Below are 23,944 nucleotides of genomic sequence, written 5' to 3' on the forward strand. Positions count from 1 at the left end.
TGTTTAAAATGCCAAATGATGACATGAATCATGCTTCTCAGCACTCTAGCCCTGGCTGTTAAAAGAGCTCCTATAAATCTTAGTCTATTGGAACTGTTAAAGTTTGAAATGCTACTTTTATGAGTTGCAGTAAAGACCTACATGGGATATGACAGGGGCTTATAAAACTGGAAATTATATAGGGAGAACAAACAGGAATCAGTTACTCACATACCCTCCAGTGCAAGATTAAAGGTGTGTGAAATTAAACTAGTACAAAGCAGTGGGAAAGCCAATTGCTACGAGTAATAAATAATGAAGATGAATTCACTGCTAAGGAAAATGGCAAAGTTTATAAGCAGTACGTGGATATAAAAGAAAATATATCCGAGGCCACTAAACACTAAAATCTAACCCATGATTCTAAGTACCTGCAGCATAGGTACTCTCAGCAATAGCGGGTGAGAGAGCAGCTCAGTGAAGTAACAGAAATAACAGCAGAGTTTGCACTTCTGTGCTGTGGAGGTGTGTTCTATAAACCCTGACTGGAAAGATACTATGCCTTTAGTCAGGCATAGAAAAGTTATTTGGCATCTCAAGCATTTAAATTAGATTTTATACAAGTTAGAAATGGTCTCCTAATGTATTTTTCTTAATTGTTAAAATAATAAACCCTGATTGATACAAAGAGAGAATTCCATTAACAGGGAAGGGGATTGCAAGGGAAGAACTGAATTTGTTTATATTAAACTGAGCTCCAGAACAATCTTAAATGACAAAAGCTGAAGTAACTGAAGAGATGCCAAGTTAGCCCTGCTCCAGACAAGCCTGAGTAAGAGTTGTCTTGGAATGCATCAGGTCAATATCAGGCTTCCAGCATCTGTTCAATAATCTATAAATGCATTCATCTCAGCCCCAAGTGTGGCAATACAGGAATCCTAGAATGGTTTGGGTTGGAAGGGGCTGTAAAGATCATCTCGTTTCAACCCCCTGCCACACAGGGCCACCTCCCACTAGAACAGGTTGCCCAGAGCCCTGTCCAACCTGGCCAAGAGAATCGGTCCATTATAAATATCCCTATGCTATTTCAGCTGTTAAATCTTTTTCTGGTGAAAGAACAAGGCCCTTGGGATTTGACAATGCTGCTAATATAGGGAACTACCATGAGTCACCAGTAAATCCCATCACAGGGAGATTTGCTAAATACAAGACAAAATACAACTCTACCTTCAAGGTCTGGGAATATGATACAGAAACTTCTTTTAAGTAGGCCTTGCTTATCTTGTTTTTCCTCAGAACATACTGTGAATGACTGGCAAGGAATGGGGGGGGGGGTTATTTTTTCTAAACCACTCTAGGACATGTAGGAGGGAGAAAAAACATTTTAATTTATACTTTCCCTTGTCCTCTCTTCCAAAGCTTTGAAGAAAATAAAACAATCTTAGCTGCATTGTACTCTATGACTCCTTGATTTCACTGTTAATGTTCCTTCTACTGTATTAGAGCTGTATGGTGTGGGGTTTTTTTTCAATCTTAGCATACCCACAGAGACTAAATACTATAAAGTTCTTTCAAAGCAAATCCATTTTTCTCTTTTCTTTTGCACAGTACCAATATCCATGATCTAGTTCCTCAATTCACAGCTCTGTACTAATGTACCTTGAGGCTTCAAAGAGAGTTGGTTACTGTAAACTGCTGTTTATAGCTATCTCCATCTTCCTGGCTGAGTCTGCAAGATTATTTAAAAGTGTGGTCAGTATGTGAGGTCTAATAAATACACAAAATGTTCTCTTCTTCCTGCTTACAAATTCTTTACTATTATTGTGGTTTCATGAATAGTTGAAAACCATTATGAGAGTCTTACACATTTATATTCTTGTGGGATGATTCAAAAAAATGTTACCTCATCAAATCTAGTAAGTATAAAAAGTGTGAATTTATTACCCCTAAGCCTTTTAAAAAGGAAACCTCCCTCTCAACTTGTACCAAAACAACTGATACTGCAGAATGTGCAGAAATGCATATTTTTAATTTCTTATGTGGAACCCCCCCTTTTAAAATAACTAAACTTTACAGTTAAGTTGAATATTTAACATCATTACACTTGGCTCCCACTTCTATGGTTTAGACACTGGACATGTTTCACTTCAGGTGTTTCAGAGTTTTGTATTAATGATGGTGATGTTGAGATTTTGTTACACACACACCAAAAAAAAAATCAAGTCTTGTAGATGCTGCAATTTTGTCATAAAATAAATCTCCTTGATTACCTTTTGTCTCCTGCAGCAGAACTCTTTATTTCCCTAGCTGCCAATATTAGGATAAGTACACAGAAGTTCAGCACGTACGTGCAGAAGAAAATACAGTACAACCTGCTCATTACAACCACTGGAAGGGAACCCTCAGTGCTCTGCATGGTGCAAACTGCAGTCCTGGTACAATGAGGCTTTGTATGTGATAAAATAACTTCATGGAGTAAAGACACTTCAACAGACAGGCTGCTAATGCTACAGGTTTGTCGGTGATCCCTTGGTGGTCGCTGCTTTCTGCTGCTGGTCACAGGCAGCAATGCAGAGGCCCCATCTGACCAAGCTGGACGAGTCTCAGCACGGGTTTTACAGCACAAAGATATGGTTCAATGCACCTTTCTTCTTTCTGGCTGCAGAGGGGCAGAAGAGGATGCCAGTGTAGGATGCTGTATGCATACACATGTATGTTTCAAGTTTAATAAAGCCCTTTCTGGTGTTTTCCTCCTCATTCTTTGGATCTTTCCTCACAGTTCACAAGTAGAGAGGTCAATGAGCATGCAGCAGGTGACTGCTGTCAGTCAGATTCTGACTTGTCATTAGATTTGGATGATTTATGCTTCCTCTTTTTCTTCTTCTTCTTTTCTTTCTTTTTCTTTTCCTTTTTTCTCTTTTTCTTCTTGTGTTTATGTTCTGAGGAAGTGGAGCTGCTGCCATCTTCATCATCGTCATCACTGTCATCACTGCTATCAGATTCTGAGGTAGAGTCCTCCAGGAGCTGCTTCAGTTGCTGTATCCTGAGTTAAAAATATGTGAATGAGAATCCTTTCTACCTTGTCTTTCCCCCCTAGCTTTCATCCTTCCTTGCTGGCCTGAGGAATGGTTGAGCTGCATGCAAAGGGCAGGGGAACGCTTCCTCTTTCGCTTAATTACACTCTCATTACAGATAATATCATGGGCTGATAAAAGCAACTCCCTTGAGACAAGCAGATGTTCTGCTTTCAGGGACTTTCCATCCCATTGGATAGGAAAGGCAGACAGGCTTATTAGCTTATTTATGGGTGCAACACAATAAGGCAACAGCTAACACCAGCCCACCTGGTGATAAGAAGTTCTACGCTTATCCCTACAGAGGCATATTGGGATTAGGATATTATGACATTCATTGTCCTGCTGACACAGAGAGGATGTCAGTGAAGCTGACAGAGTAGGCTCTACTCTGGATGCAGAAGTATTTTTGAAAGGCATTCTTCTTTTGTACTCTCAAGGATTAAGGACAAAGTATTGCCTTATTTTATTGTTGTCTTCTGCATCCTCTTCAAGGATTCCTCTCCAAGAGTGCTGCTCTGTGGGCTACCTATAGTTTGTTCAGTTATCCCACTGAAGCAGTTCAAGCAAGAAAACAGCAAAAATTACCACTTTATGCACTAAATATTGACCTCACAAAAGTAGCAATATGAAGTGCCTAGAACTAGCTTTCTAAACTCCCACTTCATTTCTACTGAAAACATTCTGACAAACCACATTTCAGAAAACATCTCAGTGAAGTCAGTGAAAGAAAAACAATAAATCAAACTGTTTCTTCAGGCCTAAACCAAAACTACACCCAAGTACCTGAATATTATGGCATAAATGCATATAACTGCCCTTTAAACTTTGTTTTGGGGAGAATACAAAAGCTAAAGAATTGAAGTGATTGGAAGTACTAAAGAGTGATTATTTAGAAAGTAGAAATGCATTAGTCTATCAACATAAAGAAACTGCCATTAAAAAAACGTTCTGAACTAAAAATAAGCTCCTATAAAGAGGTCACCTATACATTAGTGCCACATTACCAAAATAAAAACTAAATTGAAAATGTTGTTTACTACAGGCACACGCACCTCTTTTCTTTTTCATGACGCTTATTTTCCCTTATTATATCATACATTGGATCTTCATGTGCCTTTAAAATGGAAAACAGGAAATGCAATGTTATCACAATGGTTTTATCTCCTAAAAAAATACACCAAAGCAACCAAATGCAAGAGGCTTTTATGAAAAGAGGGAATATGCTTAGCAAGCTCTTCATTCACTGACAGACTTAGCACTGTTCACCTGAACTTTTCCTGTATTTGCTTTAGGGAAATGTTATCTAGCTACATCTCCAAAGAAGGGGACCTTCCTTAGGTATGCATCTCCCTACCTCTCCAATCACAGCCAACTATGAGAATCCCATACATAATCTGTGGGAATAGCTAGACTTAGATAGAATACTCAAGTTCAAAATAATGATTTGTACCCTTACAGTACATTTTAAAAATCTGGATATAAACAAACAGGAATACAGGAGTAAGGAATATAAGATATGGACAATGAAGCTGGAGTTGTTCCATCATGCTGTGCACTAAAATTACTGGCTCTAAAATCAAGTTAAATAGGCACTGCAGAAAAAGATAGCTGTGAAGGAAGACAGCAAATAAACTTTGCAGACATTTAAGGGGGGTTCATGCCATGCAAGAATGCAGAAAAAAGGTGAGGTGGTCATTTCTGTTGGAAGATGAAGCAAACAAGTCCAACAGAGAGGAGAGATGGCTGATGCTGACCAGAGGAGGGAACTGAAATTTCAGGAGCAAATGAAAGATGTTGGGAATGCACCATGAAGGGCCTTGGACATACAACAAGAGTTTGATGCAACAAAAAAGCCTGAGGGAAAATGAAGACTAGAGGCAGTCTGGTCACGGGAAAGGGCTAAAAATACTTTTTGCAGTTGCATACAATCAGTACAAATCCAGAACCTGGACAGACTAAGCCAAGATTACATTTCTCAAGGACAGAAATGAGGACATAAGACATCAAGTGATGACAGCTTGAAATATAGGTCAATGATGCAGTGCAACAGAAATTGTTAAAGAGATCACACAGGAAGAATCTGCAGAACTGAGATGTAGCTTCATGCAGCAAGAGATCAGACTTGTAGACAATGACTGGATAACAGACCTAGACAACAGCGTTCATGATGTGGTTGTTCACAGTGGGAGCAGAAGGCTTGAAGCAGCTGTAATGTGGGCAGCTCAAGCTCGACTAAACATTTTTTGTTATGTTGACATTTTGATCACAATAAAAATAAAATTGTTGAAACAGGTTCTTGAAGATTTCTAATTTATATGTAAAAATTATTAATTTTCCTCTTGAAGAGTAGATTTTCTGCAAAGTAGTCAAACATCCAACCACACCTGTAGCTTTTTCTTTATTAGAAGATTTTCGGCATCTATGTTATACTAGAGACAGAGAAAAAGTCCTTAATAAAAGCACCATCTAACAGGCTTATCTTCAGTTGCAAGATTATGCATTATCAGTACTAAAAAATACAAGCAGTAATACTACAATACTGGTACTCACTACTCTAAATTGTTCCAACTTCTGATTGCCTTTAATAAAGAATGGGCATTCCTTATCTCCTGTTCTGTGTCCATAACGTTTACATCTCCAACCTTTAAAAAAAAAAAAGCAGCAGTGAATTGCACCTCTCACACAGATCAGAAGAAGCATAAAAAAGCCAAAACCACATTTCTGCAAAATATTTTCAATCTGTTGGAAGAAACAGAGAAATACAACCACTATGTTGATAAATCAATGCATAAAATACTAGGCTATTACAGCCTTCAAGATACTGTTTGCTTTTCTATCAATATGATGTCAATCTACCTGGACTTCATCATCTGTCCACCAGACATTCTGCCCTCCCACAGTGTGAATGGATGGTATATGATGGTCTAATGACATCTGGAATATTTTCAGCCTTACACTGCATAACTTTGACTTCTTTTCCCAAAGGCATCCAAAGCCCTTTGGTTGGGGCATGTGCCAGGAATTCCCGTGCGCTTTCATTGCCTGGTACATCAGGTATGCAGTCTTCTGGTTTTGTTTCATTCTCCTATGAAAAAAAAGCAGAAAGATAAGGACAATAAAATAACTTCATTCTTTAACTTTGCTAGAATTAATACTTCAAGTGTACAGACCTTCACTTTACAGGAAACATATTTCCCCCATTACCTTTTTTCCTTGTAACGCACAAAAGATTTAAAATACTTGACCCTTTCTTTTTTTTCTCACCCTTGAATTTTGCAGCCAGAACTTTGCTGTACAGGAATTTCAATCCTTCCCATCCATTTATTTGAATAAATAATAGAAATGAAAACTTAACATAAGGCAGAGACTTTGTTATCCTCTTCCTGCTAGAAAGACATAATTACGAGGAAGCCTTTACAACATGGAGCAGTTATTTTTTAGGTTAAAAACATTACTTTATTGCTTAGGTATATAAGTTTGGCAAAAGTAATGACCATGATGAAAGAATTTTGGCCTAAGCAGTAGAGAAGAATCCTGAAAAGACGTCATTCAAACCAAAAATCTGCTTTCCATAAATGGTTCCCCTCTATCCACACTATTAAATACTGCATGAAGTATGCTAAGAGATGATGAAAGACCTGGTCTCCTTCTATCTGATCCTGGGCATTTCACTCTGGATCACCAAGATAAAGTAGTCAGCTTGTAATGATTCTCTGAGTTTTTTCTGGGAAGCACTTCTCTCTGTAATTTATATAGGTGTCATAGACACTTGTACACCTAAGAATTTTTTATGAAAATCCCTCATAATCCTAGAAAATGACTGCTTTTTACCAACCTTAATTAGCCCAGGGGGAGGTTTCTCATAGCTGAAAAGCAATAGAGATACTGTTACTCTGCAGCTTAGCACAGACAAATGAATTGAAAAAATACATTTTTTCAGTGGTATTGAGTTAAAGCCTTCAGCTCATATTTTTCCTAAAATTTTACCCTGTAACTTATAACTAAGAACTACAGCACAACATGGATACAGCAAGCTGAGAGACAGCATTTATCATATTAGTACACACGTCTCTTGCAAACATCCTTCAGATTCATATTCTTGTGGGAGCACAACTACTTCCTGGGGATATGTGGTACATTTGATCTAGCTTCAGTTACCACGCATGCATAATTCTCTTTTTCTGCTGCACCCCTCCCAAAGGTCTCCAAACTTCTTTACTCCAGCACTGCTGAATCACAGACATAGCCAGCTGAAACTGTCAAGTCAGACAGTTCCTTACATCTAGCTTTGCCAGCCAAACCTAACACATAATAATTTCATCATCTTCTGTGCATTAAACCTAAAGACAGAGCCCTAGTGACCAAAGTACCATATTTTCTGCAGCATTTCTTTGGGGTCAACAGTAGATAAAATATTTGCTAAAATCCAAGTAGCAAAGAGGTACTACACAGAGCACACAGCAACTGAGATAATACATGTGCTAAGGAGTTAAATGCCAGGGCATTTTACAAAATGGTCCTGGAGGTAAAGAATACATATTACTTAGAAAGATGCATGTCTGTATAACTGAATTTGTACTGGGTATTTTCCCCCCTCAAATCCCATCTGTATTTAAACGGATACACTGTTTTCTGTAATCTGCTGCCTTAGTGAATGTGTAGAGTGATCTTAGAAGAGAACTGAGATTTTTTCGGGGCTGTTTTCCAATGAAACAATGACTCTGTGCAAGCCCAGAGTCCCAAAATCTTCTGCTTTATGGCAGACTCTTTTCAACAGGACTCTCCAGACATTATCCACAAATTAACTAAGCAGGACACGAAAGGTTTGTACTGCCTGTGCATCATTTTAGGCCGTAAGTTTGATGGCATAGGCAATATTTCATTGGCTTAGCTGTGCACACACAGACACCCCTACATACCTATAGGATTGCCAGGCACAGTCATACTAATACAATCAGAACAGCAGGGTAGTTAAAGTATGTTCATCCCATCTTTATAACACTAACTTTGCAGTGCTTTTTGGTGCCTTTAATAACACACTGATTTTCACTTGCACGTGGAAAAACAAAAACAAAAACAAAATCATGGTCTTGTATATCTTCTGACCTTTTTACTCCATTAAAACAATACTTCTTTTTCGGTGAAATAACATAAACCTCTTACAGCACCTTTTTATCCCAATTTCTTCTTGTTTATTTTTGGGGGGGTTTTTTGGTTTTTGGTTTTTTTTAGTCCATTCTAGTGGAGCAACCTCTGCTCCTATGCTGCATCTGTCAGACTTGGAGGAACCCGGGAGACTCCGGGTCTGGAGCCTTCTGTGCCCCAACAAGCCCTTCATAAATCACCAAACAACTCTGCAAGTGGCCCCGAACCCATTCTGCCGGCTCACCCCTAAGGGGACAGGGGAACAATAATCACCACTCCCAAAAAAACCCCTAAACTCTGCACTGGAAACGAGCCCCAAATGCCGGCGGGGTGCGCTCAGGGCAGAGCCGGGGCGGGAGCCGCGGGCAGCCTCCCCTCCTCCGCTCCTTACAAAGACTCCAAGTGCTGGATCTTCTGCAGCTGCTGCGCCTCCTGCCTCTTCCGCTTCCTCTCATGCCGCTCCTGGCTCCTGCCGCCGCTCGCTGCGGGCTCCGCGTGGCTCCGGGCCCGCGCCTGGCTGCCCCTCGCCGCCGCCTCCTCCTCCGCTCCCTCCTCCTCGTCCTGCCCCTGCCCCCTGGGCGCCCGCTGGGCCATGGCCGCGGCGGCCACAGCCGCGGCGGACGGCGGCGCCCCGGCGACGCCCCCTGCCCGCCCTCCGCATCCCGGTTTCCGGCCGAGCGCCGACTTCCTCCGGCGCCGGCAGCCCCGGCTCCCCGCCCCTCACGGAGCCGGCCGGGCCCGGGGCTGCCCCGCCGCAGCCTCAGGCAGCCCCGGCAGCTTACTGGGGGTTCGGAGTAACGTGCGGAGTGTTGTACCTTCCAAACACCGGTATATTAAAAAAACACAACCAAACAAAAATAAACACCAAAACCTCAAAACCAAACAACCAACCAAAAAACCCAACCCACCCAACGTCTCAGTCATTCCTGCCGTGCGGGAGAGCTGCACTCCGGGCGGTGAGACGCCACCTGCAGTGCTGCATCCAGCTCTGGGGTCCCCAGCAGACAAAGGATATAAAACTGCTGGAACAAGTTCAGAGGAGGCCACCAAGCTGATGAGAGGGATGGAGAACCTTTCCTGTGAGGAAAGGGTTGGAGAATTGGGATTGTTCAGCCTGGAGGAAGCTCTGGGATGACCTAACCGTGGCCTTCAGAACCTGAAGGGAGCTTCAAGAAAGCTGGAGAGGAACTTTACACAAGGGTGTGTAGTGACAGGACAAAGGCGAGTGGATTAAAACTGAAACAGAGTAAGGTTAGATTAGCTAATGGGAAGAAATTCTTCACTGTGAGGGTGGTGAGGCATTTGCACAGGTTGCCCAGAGAAATTGTGTCTGCCCCATCCCTGACAGTCTTCAAGGCCAGGTTTGTGACTCAGAGCAATCTTGCCTAGTGGAAGGTGTCCCTGCCCCTGTAAGGAGGCTGGAACTAGGTGATCCTTAAGGTCCCTTCCAACTCAAAGCCTTCTGTGATTCTGAACTGAGAGGTGTATGGATACACATGGAAGATGGCAGTGGGCTGGCTATGAGGTGTCAGGGAGCAGGTGTCTCCAGGGTGGAGGGAAGGCTGAGGGGGTTGCTTCCCTCTCCAAGTAGAGGATGCAGCTGAGGGGCCTCTGGGATTGGGGAAGGGGACTGGGTATGCAAGGAGGGCCCCATCACGGTGCTCACTGGGCATTCTTTACTATGAGGGTGGCGAGGTACTGGAACAGGTTTCTCAGGGAAATTGCAGATGCCCCATTCCTATAAGTGCCCAAAGCCAGGCTGGATGGAGCACTGAGCAACCTGGTGTAGTGAAAGGTGTCACTGCCTGTGGCAAGGGAGTTGGAACTAGATGATCTTAAAGGCCCTGTCCAGCCCAAACCATTCTATGGTTCTATGATTCTATGCTTGCCAGTGACCAAAATATGTGTGGCTGCAGGGTGGAGAAGGTCAGCATGCAAGCCAAAACCCAGAGCTGAGTTTGGTTTTTCTTTCTTTTATTTGTTTATTAGGGGGTGGGTTGCTGTTTTGGAAGGTACATGCTGGTTACGGGGCAAGGTTCTAACGCCAAAAAGTCTCTAAACAGAGACTTTATTTTGGAAGGAAACTCAGCCAGGTCTGGCTGGGGCCATGTTGCTGTGGTGGGACCTAGCTAACAAGCAAAGGGCAACCTGCTCTTTGCAGTTTCCTGCCTTGGCTGTGGTCTCTCTATTGGAGGATGGTAGATCGGCAGAGATCGGTAGACAGCAGAGGTAGATCGGTATTGGGGAGGCAAAGTTTAATTTTCTACTTTTGTTTCATGCTGAAATTCAAGAGCACATGAGATTTTGGGAATTGCTTAAGAGCTGAGTGAAAGGCAAAAAATATATATCTTAGAAGTTCAGGAATTGAAGGTGTTTTTAACTGTGACCATTGTGGTGCTTCAAAAGTGCACATCAAAGGCAAAGGATGGTAATTGCTGTTACAGCACCCTGTGATTCTGAAGTGCAGTAAGTCAAACATGGTCCTGAAAATGCCTATCTTTTACAAGATAAAAAGCAATCTTACACATGATCTGACAATGTGATATTGTTAATCAAGTACTACTTTAATATTACTTTAGCTTTTACTTGGTAAAACCTTATCTGGGATGAACATTCACATGTCATGTTTCTCACTTGCATTCAGCTAAGTGGCTGCCATTGTAACTTCAGATCCCAGGAAACTATTTTTGTCCAATTAATTGCCACAGTCCTTTTTAAGGCAAAAGGTGCTTATTTTACTGTTTAAACAAAATAACCTAGCTTTTGCAAGACATGGCACTAATATTCACTATTGATTTTTATTTCATGCACCACATTTTGTATGTTTACTGGCCCTGGAAAGAATGCAGTGGCCATTCTTCCCCAGAACAGCACTCAGCAGCAAAGCAACATAACCTTGCAGATAGAGTTACCATAAAAACCCAACTCCTGCTCTACATAAACTAACTCCAACCTATCCATCTGGCTGAGATGTCATAAGATGGTGCATAAGTTTTGAGTAAACCATTTTCAATCACCCCATGGGTTTGTAGACAGCTTGTGTATTTTCCTTAGCAGTGTGCTTTTGGGAGTAGCCTTTCCTTGGGCCTAAACTCAGAACAGGCTGAATTGCTGGCATGTCTTGAAAAGGCAGATCACAGCAGCTGACTCGAGGTGCAAAACTCCATTAAGACCTCTTGTCTAAAGGCTTAGAGGCAAAATCAGTATATTTGCTAATCTGAATTAAATATCTGTGTATGAGGCAAATGCAAGGTGATGTGGTTTAGTATAATCCACTAAGTAGATGACTTGATGCTTGCTGCAGGCTAAGAGATTTGCTGCTGTCACACTCCTAGCATGTGGGAACATGTCAAATTGCAATCACTCCCTTACATGGCCACTTATCTTCAAGAAACAAGTGAGGTAGGAGAAATATTTTTAGGTGTTGCAATTACATTTCAAATGTCTGAAAGAACTTAGGTGAGACACATTATCAAAATTTCACTCTGTTTAGAGAAATGGCAATAGTTACTAACTATTACCAATAGTTAGGAACGAGCTGGACTGATGCCTACTAAATAGAGACTTTATCTTGGAAGCAAACTGAAGTGATATAATAGAGGTTTTTTGGCCCCTCTTTCAGGCTGGTGTTGTTATTTTCAAGTGCTTTTTACTTCACTTTTTCAAACCAACAGAGTAGTCAGACTCTGAAACAGCTTTCCAGCGTGATAGACAGTGACAGAAAACTTATTATGATTCCAAAATGCAGTGTTTCCAGTTCCTGAATGGTATTCTGTGGGAGAGGTGTGTGCCACAGCAAAGGAGACAGGAGTTCTCTAGAAACCCTGCCAGTCTTGCTTTCATACACTCTTGACTGTCCTCACTTGGCTGAAGTAAGAAGACTTCTGCCAGTTTGGAGAAGGTAAGGGCCTGGCTTACATGGCCTCAGATTCAATGACTTCAGCCTTGACAGAATAATCTGGCACAAATTCAGGAATGAAATGCATGGTCTCAACAGAAGTGAGGGGTTCCAATGGAGGCAGACAGACAGATCATAATATATACAACCCCCTTCTTACTGTTAAATCAATGGGATCTTGGCTGTGTTTTTGTGTCCCAGTGGCTTGGACAGCCAGGCTGTAATTTCTGATCAGATCAGGACTTTTGGATGTCATCTTTACTGAAGTAACTTTAAGGGGAGTACAGGAGGTGAAATTCAATAGATACATAAACCCACCCAGACACAGTGGTTTAAATGTCTCCTTCAGTTTGATACAAATAATTTCAGTGCATTTTCCCATCTGTCTTGGAAATGAACTTTATCACTTTATTAGCTGTCTTAGAAGTACCAAGGTCAGGCTTTTTCAGTGAGAGGAGATTATTTAAAACTGTAGGTAGCTCCAAAATTTCTTTTTTTCCTCCTTTGCTAAGAAGAAACCCTGGATTCTGTGTTGCACACTTACCCAAGAAGGCAATTGCTTTCATGTTAGTCCTTAGGAAAGACCCAAACAAAATTAATTGTGAAAAGGAGGGAATAGAAAAAAAAAGTTACTTTCATTTCTATTTATTCTGAAGCAAAGGTGCTCAGCATCAGTAAATTGCTTAAATCCATTCTATTTAGAGGGTTTATATTAACTGAGGGTCTGGTTCCTGGTACTTAGAAGGGTATTTATTTGAAGTTGTGGAGTGGGTTTCTTTTCCTTTATATGAATGCAGCGCTTCAGACATTTCAAGAAGTTAATTTTTTGGGGAAATTCTGTCTTACAACTGGTGTCATGGCACTGTAATTCCAGCTTGATCCAAACATCTAAACAGAACCATTAATTGCTGTTGCAATGTGAAGTATCTGAAAAGCTGTTATTTTTCATGGCATCCACTACAACATTATAATGTTTCAGCTACAAGCGATAATTCTGGGATCAAATGAATTTACATCTCTGTCATCCCATGGGCATCAGTATTCCTGTGAGAGTATAGCCCTGGCACAATGTCAGCCAGTCTGCTTTTTCCCATTTTTGGCTGGCTAGAGCTTTGGGCCAGGATCTGTTTCTGATTATGTGTCAGATATTACGCATGAGAGAGGAATCCAGAACCCGTGCTAGGCTCCATGGGAAGTTAAGCACCTCCTAATGGGATCCAGAAGAAGCAGATCTGAGCAGGCTGAGCAGAGCACAGTCCAAATCGAGCGTGGCCCGCCCATGGCTGCCTGAAGCTAGATGGAGACATTCAGAACAGAGTGAGTCTAAGCTCTGGACCACTTCTGACCACAGGGAAGGCTGCCTCAGAACAGCAGTGGCCCTTTACCACCTGGGAACCTCAGCTATTAGGAGAGGTGCTGACGTTCTTTCTTACAGAGAAAAGTTTTGTCTGAAGTGGAAATGCTAGCAGTTTCTTTTGGTACTAGTTTAACAATTAGAAAATATGATTCCTCCTTGGTCTGGGTATTCAGTGATGGGAGGTTCTGTGTCACTGGGATAAAATACCCTGTAAGCATCAGGCTAACAGCTGCATCAGTGGGGGCCATGCACCTTTTATATTGCCCTCTTTGGAAGCAGTAGAGGAAAGCATCTGAGATTCATGGGGCCACAAATACAGATGTGTTTGAATTTGGCTGAGTACACTAAGAAGAGCACCCATCCAACAGTGGACACTGCACTTCTTTCTGTGAGATACAAAATCAATACTCTAAGCAGGGACCAGAGTGCTGTTCTTCCCTGTTTAGCACCATTGCACCAGGTGACAGTGTTGTGCTCCTAGTTCCTGCTTCTCAGATTAATCTCATATTTACAGTGATACTGCCCAGCAGTGAAGTGTTCCTACACAACTGAACCTTTACTGTGGTGTTTGCTGCCATATATCATCACACAAGAGGAATGAGTGTGTGGTATGACCCAGTTATTGAGAGATGCCTCATCAGAATGTACTAACCAGCCTTGCCTCCGTTAGGCTTGAAATTAGAACCTTCCTGTTGCAAATTCTTCTCTTCTGTGCATATTTCAAGTTCCTGATGTGGTGGTTTATCTTGTAGCAAGTTCCTTCTGAGGCCTTGACAGTGTTTGAGACAGGCACTTGTGATCTTTATGCCTTTTACAGGCAGCAGATGTCTGAAAGAACACGATGGCCACAGCTGCATTTTGTGCAGTGCTGATGCTGTTGGTATTTGATATTATCTGTACATATTCACAGGGATAAGCCTTTTAGGAAAATTGGGCAGATGGACATCAAACTTTCATCAAAGCTGGATTCAAACCAAGCACAGGTGTGAACTAAGCATTGGATTGGTTATTTCTATAAAGACCATGTTACTATGTGCAATTGCAGGGAAGTTTTATAGCTAAGGAAGCATCTCTGGAAATTAGTTGAGCAAAGTTATTTGAACTGCAGTTTTAGTTTGAAGTTCCTTCAACAGCTACATCCCATTTTAAGCATTCAAATATTTTTATTGGATCTATCCCAAAGTCTGATAAGCTGGAACTTAAAAGAGGAAGATTTGTCTTTCTTTTTGTAAATTCTGTCCTCTAAAGCTTTGGTAGGTGATTGCATCAATGAACTCCATCCTTCTGTGGAGGTGGAGTTCATTGTTCTTATTTATCACTTGGAGTTTGTAAAGTCACCTGCTCCATCAGAAGTGTAATGCATACCCAATGCTCTTCAATCCACCACTCAGTGCAAATAATCTTTCTTTAATCTTTCTTCATTATTTCAATTCACTCAAGATTTTGAAGGCACGGAATCATTGAATAACTTACATTTTTCATTGTTTTTTGCCTTTCCCCCCCATCTTTATAAATAAATACTAGTAATTGTATGCAGTCCCAGACATTTTGCTTTGTGCCATTTGCATTTTTTTTCAGGACGATAAGAATTGTTGTATTTGATAAGTGTATATTTGTGTGGTACACTCTTGATGTAGCATTGTATATTATACACTGTGTATACACTGACACTGAATCATGGAATAATTAAGGTTGGAAAGACCTCCAAGATTATTGAGTCCAACCTTAGACTGATCATGGCCTTGTCAGCCAGACCAGAGGACTAAGTGTCATGTCCAGTCATTTCTTGTTCACTTCCTGGGATGGTGACTCCACCACCTGTCTGAGCAGCCTGTTCCAATGCCTGACCTCCCTTCCAGTGAAGAAATTCTTCCTGTTGTCCAAGTGGAAACTCCCCTGGCACAGCTTGAGGCTGTGTCCTCTCATACCATCACTTATTGCCTTGAAGAAAAGACCAATGCCCACCTTGATACAACCTTCTTTCAGGTACTTGTAGAGAGCCACATGTTGTCTCTTCTGAAAATGGAGAGCCCCAAATACATCATTAGAGAGGCAAAGTTTTATTTACCTTCCAGGGACTTTACCTGAGTAAGGACTGATCCCATTTGGGAGCTGTGTGAGCAGTAGGAGCACTCAGACACTAATGGCACTTTAGGTAACAGTAGGGAAGGGAGATTTTGGCTGACAATCCTTGGACAGTCTCCCAGTGTCTTACAAAGCATACCATCCTTTGTGGGATCACTTGTGCTCAAGCTTAGTGGTCAGGACTTTGGTTTCACCAGAAACAGCCAAATGCAATGAAATCCATAATTCTTTATTTATCTGTTTTTTTACAGATGAGAGTTTTAGTCAGGATTGCTGTAATTTGAACCCCACATGAGGGGGATGATAATTATTGCAGATTGAGTGTTTCTCTTGTATTGAATATAAATACATACCAATATAAATATAAATATAAATATAAATATAAATATAAATATAAATATAAATATAAATATAAATATAAATATAAATATAAATATAAATATAAATATATACACTGCTTCTTAACCCCTAATGGTTACAGTTTTATTGTCATCAAAGTTGGCAGGAGTTTTGCTACTGACTAAGTAAGAATCAAGGCTAGCTTCTTTGCCTGGTAGCCAGTTGATTTTTGGTTTTTTCACAGCAGCAGGAAATTCCTCCTTCTGAGCTTTGGCTATATTCTCAAATCAGTGATTGGTTTACAAGAGCTTTTTCCCTGCAAAAGCAAATTCCTTTCCTGAATTTTGTCTCTGTAATATGGTGACTGATAAAACAGTTCCCGTTTAAACGATGCCCAGTGTATCAAGTGAAATAGGCATCTTCAGTGCCAGCATCTGTCCTTGGTATGTTCCCTCTGAGCTGCCAACTTTCCAGTGGAACCTAAAAAGGCTCCAGTGTTTCCTAATGGGTCAAAGAAACTGCAGAAATAAAGTGATGAAAATAAAATGTAAAAAGTTGAAGGCAAATATTCCTGATTCTGCTTGCCACCTCCATTAAACAGGAAGATGACTTTCTCTTGTTAAAGTAGCTGATCTGTTGATTCCATGCAAAACAGCTATTTACACTTAACAGTAGTTTTTTTCAAAACTATCCAAAATTCACAGCTCTTTAGCCTAACATACTTCCCATATGTCTGCTCACCAACAGCTTTCTAGCTAACTGAAATGAAAGGAATGGAAACTCACAGTTCTTGACCTTCTTCTTTCCCTGCACATCTCAAGGGTAATGCTGAAAGAGTGGTGTAGCTCTGGTACAGCAATGAAGCAAAGATTAGTTAAGCAAGCTGACCTAGCAGTGTCTCTGACAGAAATGAGAAAAGAATTCTCCTATGGGACAGTTGAAACTCTTTGCCAAACACACAGAAATAATGTTTTACAATGGTGGGCCAGAAATCTCAATGTTTCTATTCCATTATGTTAGTTTTGCTATGAATGACATCCAGGAACACTCCCTCATAATTACTTTTGCTTGAAAGTTACTGTCATGTGTAGTTATATAGATATAGAAATGGATAGATAAATATAGCATTATAGGTAAAAACACATTACTTCCTAGTACACTCTGTATCTAGGCAGATTTGTACATGGCCTATGCCTCTATTTGTCATTTGTGGAGTTTGCAAAAAAAAAAAATTTAGCATCCTCTAACAGGGCTTGCTTCTGCCAGCCTTGCATGTTGCTTTTTGGTCATGCTTGAATAAACTAAGAAATGAGAGGTGTTCTGCCCAGTTATAAAGTAAATTTAATAAAGTACTAGTTTTCTTGCCAAGACGTGTAGATGTTGGCTACAAGTGGTTAGGCTGTGTTCATAAGGCATTAGTTAAGCTATCTGGAAACTACAGCTTGAAGGATGTAGATTAAAAAAACAGGGTGTTTGGGTGTTTTTTGCCTCCCAAAATGCAAGTACAAGATAAGAAAATTCAAGCAGGATGGTAACAGAGGCCTCAGACCACGACACAAACCACAGACTGTCAACCACAGATGACTATAGAAATGAAGCTTTAGAAGTTGAGTCAATAGATTTTGGGATTTACCTGCAATGTAGGTAAAACCTATAACCTGCAGTAAAGTGGGATGTAACACTGAACTGTGAGCCAACAAGGAAGGAGCAAGGTGACAAAGTTGTGAACAGGTGACAAGACAGTTGACATGAGTTGACAGTTGACAGCAAGTTGACAGACAGTGAACATGAAAAATGACCCCAAGCAGACCTCGAGTCTGCAGTTCGAGGAGGGGAAAATGCTCAACATCATTTTCCTGGCAAAGAGGAAGAACAAATCATTAATATTAGCACTGTAATAAAGGCAGAGAACTTAGGATGCTGACAACTTACTACAACCAGCCCTTGCTTTTCCTAAAGCCTGATTTTATTGACTTTTGAACCCAGTGGAAAAGGGAACATGAGACCAGAGAAAGGCATAGGCAATATCAGCTTTGTGCACAGTAGTTCTAATTATATCACTATTGAATTAGCTTCAGTTATTAGCTGATTTGGACAACAAATCTTAGCATGATTGTAGCCAGACTAATAATAACAACTCTTTCATTTGCTAAGACTTTAATTCTCAGCTTTATGATTATGGAGTGTTACATTAGTCCACTTACATTCCATGAGATGTTTGGTCTGAACCATAAGGACACACAGTCAAAACTTGTCGGGAACAATTAGTTGAGAAGGCAGGCAACAAAGCCTCCTGTGACCTGAGCTGCAGCAGCCCAGCAAACCAGGAACGGGTTCAGAATGTGCCCAGCACTCAGAATGATCTTACCATCTCTATGCAATCACCAAAGGACTACTGTGTAATGTAAAAGTTCCCATTTTGTGAGCCTGGGCCTAAAACTCTTCTTTAGTACACAGATCAGATGGCTGGAAGAGTTATTGGAATACCACTGTGAAGTTGCTCTGCAGATGGACTCTTCTGTTAAAAACAAGCTCATAGATGCAGTAAATATCCAGTAAATCTGTGTGAATCTGCTTTCAAAAAAATGCTGACATTTCTAGTAAAAGTGAAGTGTTAGGAGTTGATGTCTGAATATATGATTCTTTTTCTCTTGAGATGGAAAATGTTAATAAAAATTCACACAAGAGTCACTAAATGCTTACTAATTAGGAGAGAAGACTGCTGCAATCTTGCTCTGGACTCCTGGTAAGCACCTGCTTTGATGCTTTGCACACACACTAATAAGAACCAGTGAGCACTATTTTGTAACACCTACGAGCTTCAGGCAGTTCCCAGGGGATTCACGCGTGAATATTAATGAAGGAGAGGAAAAATAACAAGGTGTCCTGTTTCCAGTTTGTTTAAGCACTGGCAGCTACAGCCTGGTATGCAGAGAAGTGACTGACCTTACTTGCCTCTTTTCCAATCACTTCTACAAATAATCCTTCTACCCAAGACATGCAAAGTGAGCTTTGTGGTGTGCTCACTTCAAAATGCAAGCAGGCTGTACCCCTGGTGGAACAGATACCTTTACATTTCAGGGAAGTTTGCATAGTTTGTTTTGTGCCAAGTTGTTTGCAGATGAACCATTTTTTTCTTCTCCTTCCAACACATGCAGCTTTCAGAAGGCATTTTATATGGAAAATGCTATAGGCAGGGGATGGGTGGATGTGGGGGTGGGGGTTAGACTGGAGCTTGGATAAAAGAGTTCTGTCTTTCTGAGCAGGAGTCATAGTCCACACCTAATTTGCAAACCAACTTTATTAAGGCAGCTTTGTTTAAAAGAATGTTGGAACAAAACATTACTCTTTTTAAATTATAGAGCCGTAACAGTTCTAGCAGACAGAGTACAGATCAGGCATGAAAACTTAGGCATGATATCTTAGTTATCAAATTGTGACCATTTGCTTTTCAGACCTTAGTGTCTATCGTGCTTCTTGAAAAGCTTTTAGTCTTCAAATAAGTACAAAAAGGCTTTTGCCTCCCCTTTTGACTGAGTGAAGACCCTTTATAATAGGCAAACTATCAGTAATTGTTTGATTGTTTTTAATGCATTTAAGGAAACCAGCGTGACCCTTGTTGCAGGAACCACCTCTTTCTGCACAGTTTGAGCAACACAATTCTGAGGTTGTTCATGCTGCATGTGAAGGTTCAGTGAGACTCACTCTTTTGCATTTTGTATGGCAGAAGGCTGCAGTTCAGCTTTTTTTTTGCTTTTTTTTTCTTTTTTTTTTTTGGTGTGCAGTCTCCTAGATCATTTCCGTTCCGTATGCAAATCCCCATTAATTGGGAATTTAGGCCAGTGGACAGCAGGCTTCCCTACCACTTCTGCATGACACTGTAGCAATCCAGAGACCCAAAATCTGTTATTTAATGACATGCATCCTTTAGGAATAGGAATCTGTTGTATCCATTAGGAATATCCAAGTCTTTCTGCAGTTTAGTATAAGCAGTCCATTGTTTCAAATCCATTCTCTGACTTCGTGAGTACCTGCAATATATTTAGAATATGCTTTAGTTTAGGTGAGTTTTAATAATTTTTTATCCAACACATTTCTCATTTTGTCTTCAGCTACTTATGTTACATTTGGTACGTCCCTTATAACCAGATTTTTTAAATTTTAGCCCCTCCATAGATTAAGTTTTCTGAAAATCTGGTAACTGATGAAATGGTTACCAGAAATGGTGAAATGGTGAGTTTTAACATCTGTGGTCTCTACTTTCAAGGGTATTTAGTTCTGAAAGTTCCTTTCTCTTTTGTGAGATGAAGGTGAAGGCATTTTGTTGGAAATACACATATATTTATCTTGCCTCATAAATGCATGAACATTGAATTGAAATGGGTAATCTTTAAATATATATAGTTGTGAGAAATGGTGGGAAAAGCCGGATGCATAGGGTAGTTTTTCTGCAGTTTTACACTGGCACGTCTGCACTGAGGCCAACACCAGCACTCCAGGGTAATTAGAAAATAGTTTTGCCTGGAGTTAGCTTGCTACAGTTATTTGTTTGTTTCTAGTAGAGTGCAAACACAAAAGAAGGAATGACTGATGCCTCGGAAGTGTGCGATCCGGGCCGGTGCTTTAGAGAGCCGCTTGCCTTACAAACAATAGCAGTGTTGGTGCAAGACAACAGTCAACTGTAATTTATCCTGGTGCTTGGCTCTTGGGAGCCACTGCCTCATCTCTGGTGGCAGCAGCCTTTTGTTAGTGCTGTCCAACTGGTTTCTGCCAAAGGGAGCCAGACTTGCTAAATCACTCGGATACTGATTTAGCGTGGCACATTTGGAATGACAGCGATTCATAAGCACTAATTAGGACAGCTCTGTTGGTGTATCTCGTTGTGCTGTGACATCCAGCAAAGGAATTGCTGAGTACCTATGGCAAGTGTGAAAAATGCCAATCACTTGTTTTTAAAATTTTTAAAGTTTAATAGTAATAAAAATAGTAATACAATACAATTAGAGTAATAATAATTTGGACAATTTGAATTAGGACGAGACAATAGAGACAAAGAGTTACGGATGTCCGGGTACCTTTTCTGGGCAGCACAAGCCCGAAAAAGGATCCCCGTTAACAAAGGATTAACCCTTAAAAGCAACAGCCTGTTGCATGTTCATACACTTCATACATGATGCATAAATTCCATTCAAAGACAAGATTCTGTCTGGTCACCGTCAGCTTCTTCCTCTGAATCTGAACAGCGCCTTCGAGGTGGTAGGAAGGTCAGTTTCTTCTGATAAGAGGGCAATAAATTCTTTTTCTCTGAAAGATTTAGAGATATATATATAGAGAGAGATATCTGAAAGATAGCAGTCCTGTGGCTGCTATCTCGCTGCAAGTCCTTTCTTTAAAAAAAGTATCTTACATAGATTTCTATTTTAACATTTTTTATAACCTAAAACTATATTTAGCACACTACTTAAGAGAATTAATACAGCATTACTTTCTAACACAACGCATGTAATATTCATTTTAATATTTGTGAAAAGCTGTGGGATCTCAGGATCTGAGTCCTGAGATGCCGGGCCACTGAGACCACCCTTGGGGGGCCTGGGAGTCCTGGAATGTTGCCAGAAGTGTCTGGTGGCAGGACTTTGACCCTACACGGGAGACGACACCTGTATGAAGATAAGAGGACTTCACCGGGGTGAATGGCGAAAAGATTAGCTAATTAGAGGGTGAGACACAGGGTTTAGGATTTATGTACAGGCGGGTTTAGAGGAGTAAGATGGAGGAATTGGGGTGTGTCCTGTCCTCCTTCTTCTTCCTCTTCTCCTCCATCTTCTTTGGCCATGGTGGCACTTTTGGATTGGTTATTACTGAGAGTGCACCCAGCAATGAGAATAAATGGTATTGGGGAAAAATGATAAATATTGTACACGTAACAATGGGTATAAAGATACATGGCGGTCCGGAGGATGGGACAGTGTGCTCATGGCTGACTGCTGAGCAGATCTCTGTTCGGCTGAAAGAAAATCTTTTAGATAAACAATTAATAAACATAAAAACCGAAAGAAGAACTGAAGCCTCTTCTCGTCCTTCGATACGCGGGCTGCCCCAAGGCCACCTCGGGCCTTTCCAGGCCCCTCGAACAGCCGAGATAAACCGGACAAAAAGCCAATCATAAAATACGCATTTTTCACAGCAAATGAGACACTCCTGGCAAGGCAGGGTCTGGAAGAGAGCACTGGTTCACAGTGTTACCCTCTGTTTGTTTCACTTTCCTTAGAATATCCATGGCAGGTGGAGTAGAGATAAACTGAAGATGGATTGCAGCAAGTGAAATGTATCTTGGTAGCAGAAATTTAAAGTATATCCATTTCTCTGATGCTCTGTTCCTTATGGTCACTGCTAAACCACTACCAGTAATAAATCAGCATAAAACTGGGTGTTAAATAGCCTGTGGAGGTGGCTGAATTGTCCAGCATGACTGTCTGAAGAGTGAAGAGCTCCATGTCACAGTATTTCTCATGACTCACCAAGGAAGAAAGAAGCCCAAGTCACCTGAATCAGTTGGTCACCAAAGGCATTTAGGGTCATGTCAGTCCCTTGTGACTCACACCATTGACTATACATTACATGAAATTAAGTCACATATGACTGAATTTATATTGCAATATTTTGGATACAAAGAGGTATTTCAGATACCAGATGCTCTGGAATAATCGCATAGGTGTATAAAATAGAAATACTATTTCTTCAAAACCCTGTTTACTAAAACCAGTAATAAAATAATACAAAATATTCTACTAAGAATATTTTGTAGTTATAGTTTAGCCATATTTCATAGTTAAAACCAGTGTTTCCATTGTTGTTTCAAAATAACTGAAGGGTTCTACAACCTTAGATCTTTAGAAGCAGAAGCTTTTAAATTACAATTAGCTTTTTCTCCCTTTTCTTGAAATACAGTTCAGCAGTGAGAGCACCATGTTTTTTTCACATTAGTTGAAACCCAAAACTATTCTCTAAGAAGCTCCTTAGGATTTTGAAAGAGAGTACATACTGAGGTGAACAGCTGTGGAAAACGGCAGAAAATAAAAATAATTCAGAGTCCTTTGCCACAATCCCCCAGTAGATTATACAGCCAAAACCAGCAGTATATTTTGATCTTTATGAATATTACCTACCTGTTAAAAGCAGGTAGATGTTTGTTAAAACTGGATGTCATATCAGTTTAAGCTATGATTTCCATTCTTCTCACTTTTTTTTAATTCTAGTCTCTTAATTATCTCTAAATTTGCCTGCCATAATTTCAATGTATCTGCAAGCTGCAGCATTTGACATACTCTTTCTAGGAAAAAAAGAGGTTTTTCTAGGAAAAAACCCTCTGTTTTCCTTGATCTATAATTGATAGGGTATTTAGAAGACGTTGCAAATCCTCTCTGTGTTTTTCTGTCTCAGTATGTTATCTTTTTAGAAAACCTCTGATCAAAGCACCATGCATACATGCTTGAGGGCATCCAGGGACTGAATCTTCAGGCCTGTAATCTCAGCTGGGAGAGGGGTAATTGACAACAGCCTGTGGTTAAGTAGTGAGTAAGTCCAACAGCTACTCAGCAGAATGTTTCACTTGTCACAACTCCTCCTGTGTTTATGTGACCAAATGTGTTGCAAACATTTTCATTTCCATTAGGCTCACCATCTCATGACTGCCTGGTGCTTGGTTCAAGCACATTCCAAGGAGTAGGGCAGCATCTCAAGTTACAAACCAGCGGTATCTTACCTACCTCAGACTTAAGCTGAGGCTTTCTTTTCCCAAGTTACCATAAATTCATCTTTAATTGAAGTGACTCATCAGCATGCTCCTCAGCTTTCTTCAGTCCTTCTGAGACATGATTTGTATCAAGTACTGTATGAAGGAATTTTCTTATCTACCTTCTTGGAGTTTGAACTTTTGGATTTCTCCTCTGTGTGATGCACCTAATGGTAATGCTGGTGTGATACAAGGGGTAACAATGAGAGCCAACATTTTACTTCTTTCCAAAAGATTTGGGAACAGCATCAAATCTCTTTTAGATTGAT

At 40.6% G+C, this 23,944-nt stretch overlaps 1 protein-coding gene across 1 annotated transcript; it reads right to left on the bottom strand.

Moving 5' to 3' along the window:
- Positions 1 to 2,125: 2,125 nt before the first annotated feature.
- On the bottom strand, positions 2,126 to 8,854 carry RP9 (RP9 pre-mRNA splicing factor). The gene is made up of 6 exons (XM_005485858.3): positions 8,593 to 8,854; positions 6,892 to 6,922; positions 6,012 to 6,141; positions 5,607 to 5,698; positions 4,109 to 4,170; positions 2,126 to 3,022 (listed from the first exon to the last, which is right to left on the bottom strand). Exons 1-6 carry the CDS (start codon positions 8,793 to 8,795, stop codon positions 2,803 to 2,805), a joined length of 738 nt encoding a protein of 245 aa, XP_005485915.1. The 5' UTR covers positions 8,796 to 8,854; the 3' UTR covers positions 2,126 to 2,802.
- Between the last annotated feature and the right edge of the window lie 15,090 nt (positions 8,855 to 23,944).

This window comes from Zonotrichia albicollis, chromosome 1 (assembly GCF_047830755.1).
Source record: "Zonotrichia albicollis isolate bZonAlb1 chromosome 1, bZonAlb1.hap1, whole genome shotgun sequence".
NCBI lineage: Eukaryota > Metazoa > Chordata > Aves > Passeriformes > Passerellidae > Zonotrichia > Zonotrichia albicollis.

Bases quoted from the DNA above. Each gene is read 5' to 3' on its own strand.
- RP9 (XM_005485858.3), bottom strand. From the start codon at position 8,795: ATGGCCCAGCGGGCGCCCAGGGGGCAGGGGCAGGACGAGGAGGAGGGA. The intron at 6,142-6,891 runs GTTGGTAAAAAG...TTTTTTTCATAG, and splicing joins CTCCCCCTGGGCTAATTAAG to GAGAATGAAACAAAACCAGA. The intron at 3,023-4,108 runs GTGCGTGTGCCT...TTTTTAACTCAG, and splicing joins CGTCATGAAAAAGAAAAGAG to GATACAGCAACTGAAGCAGC.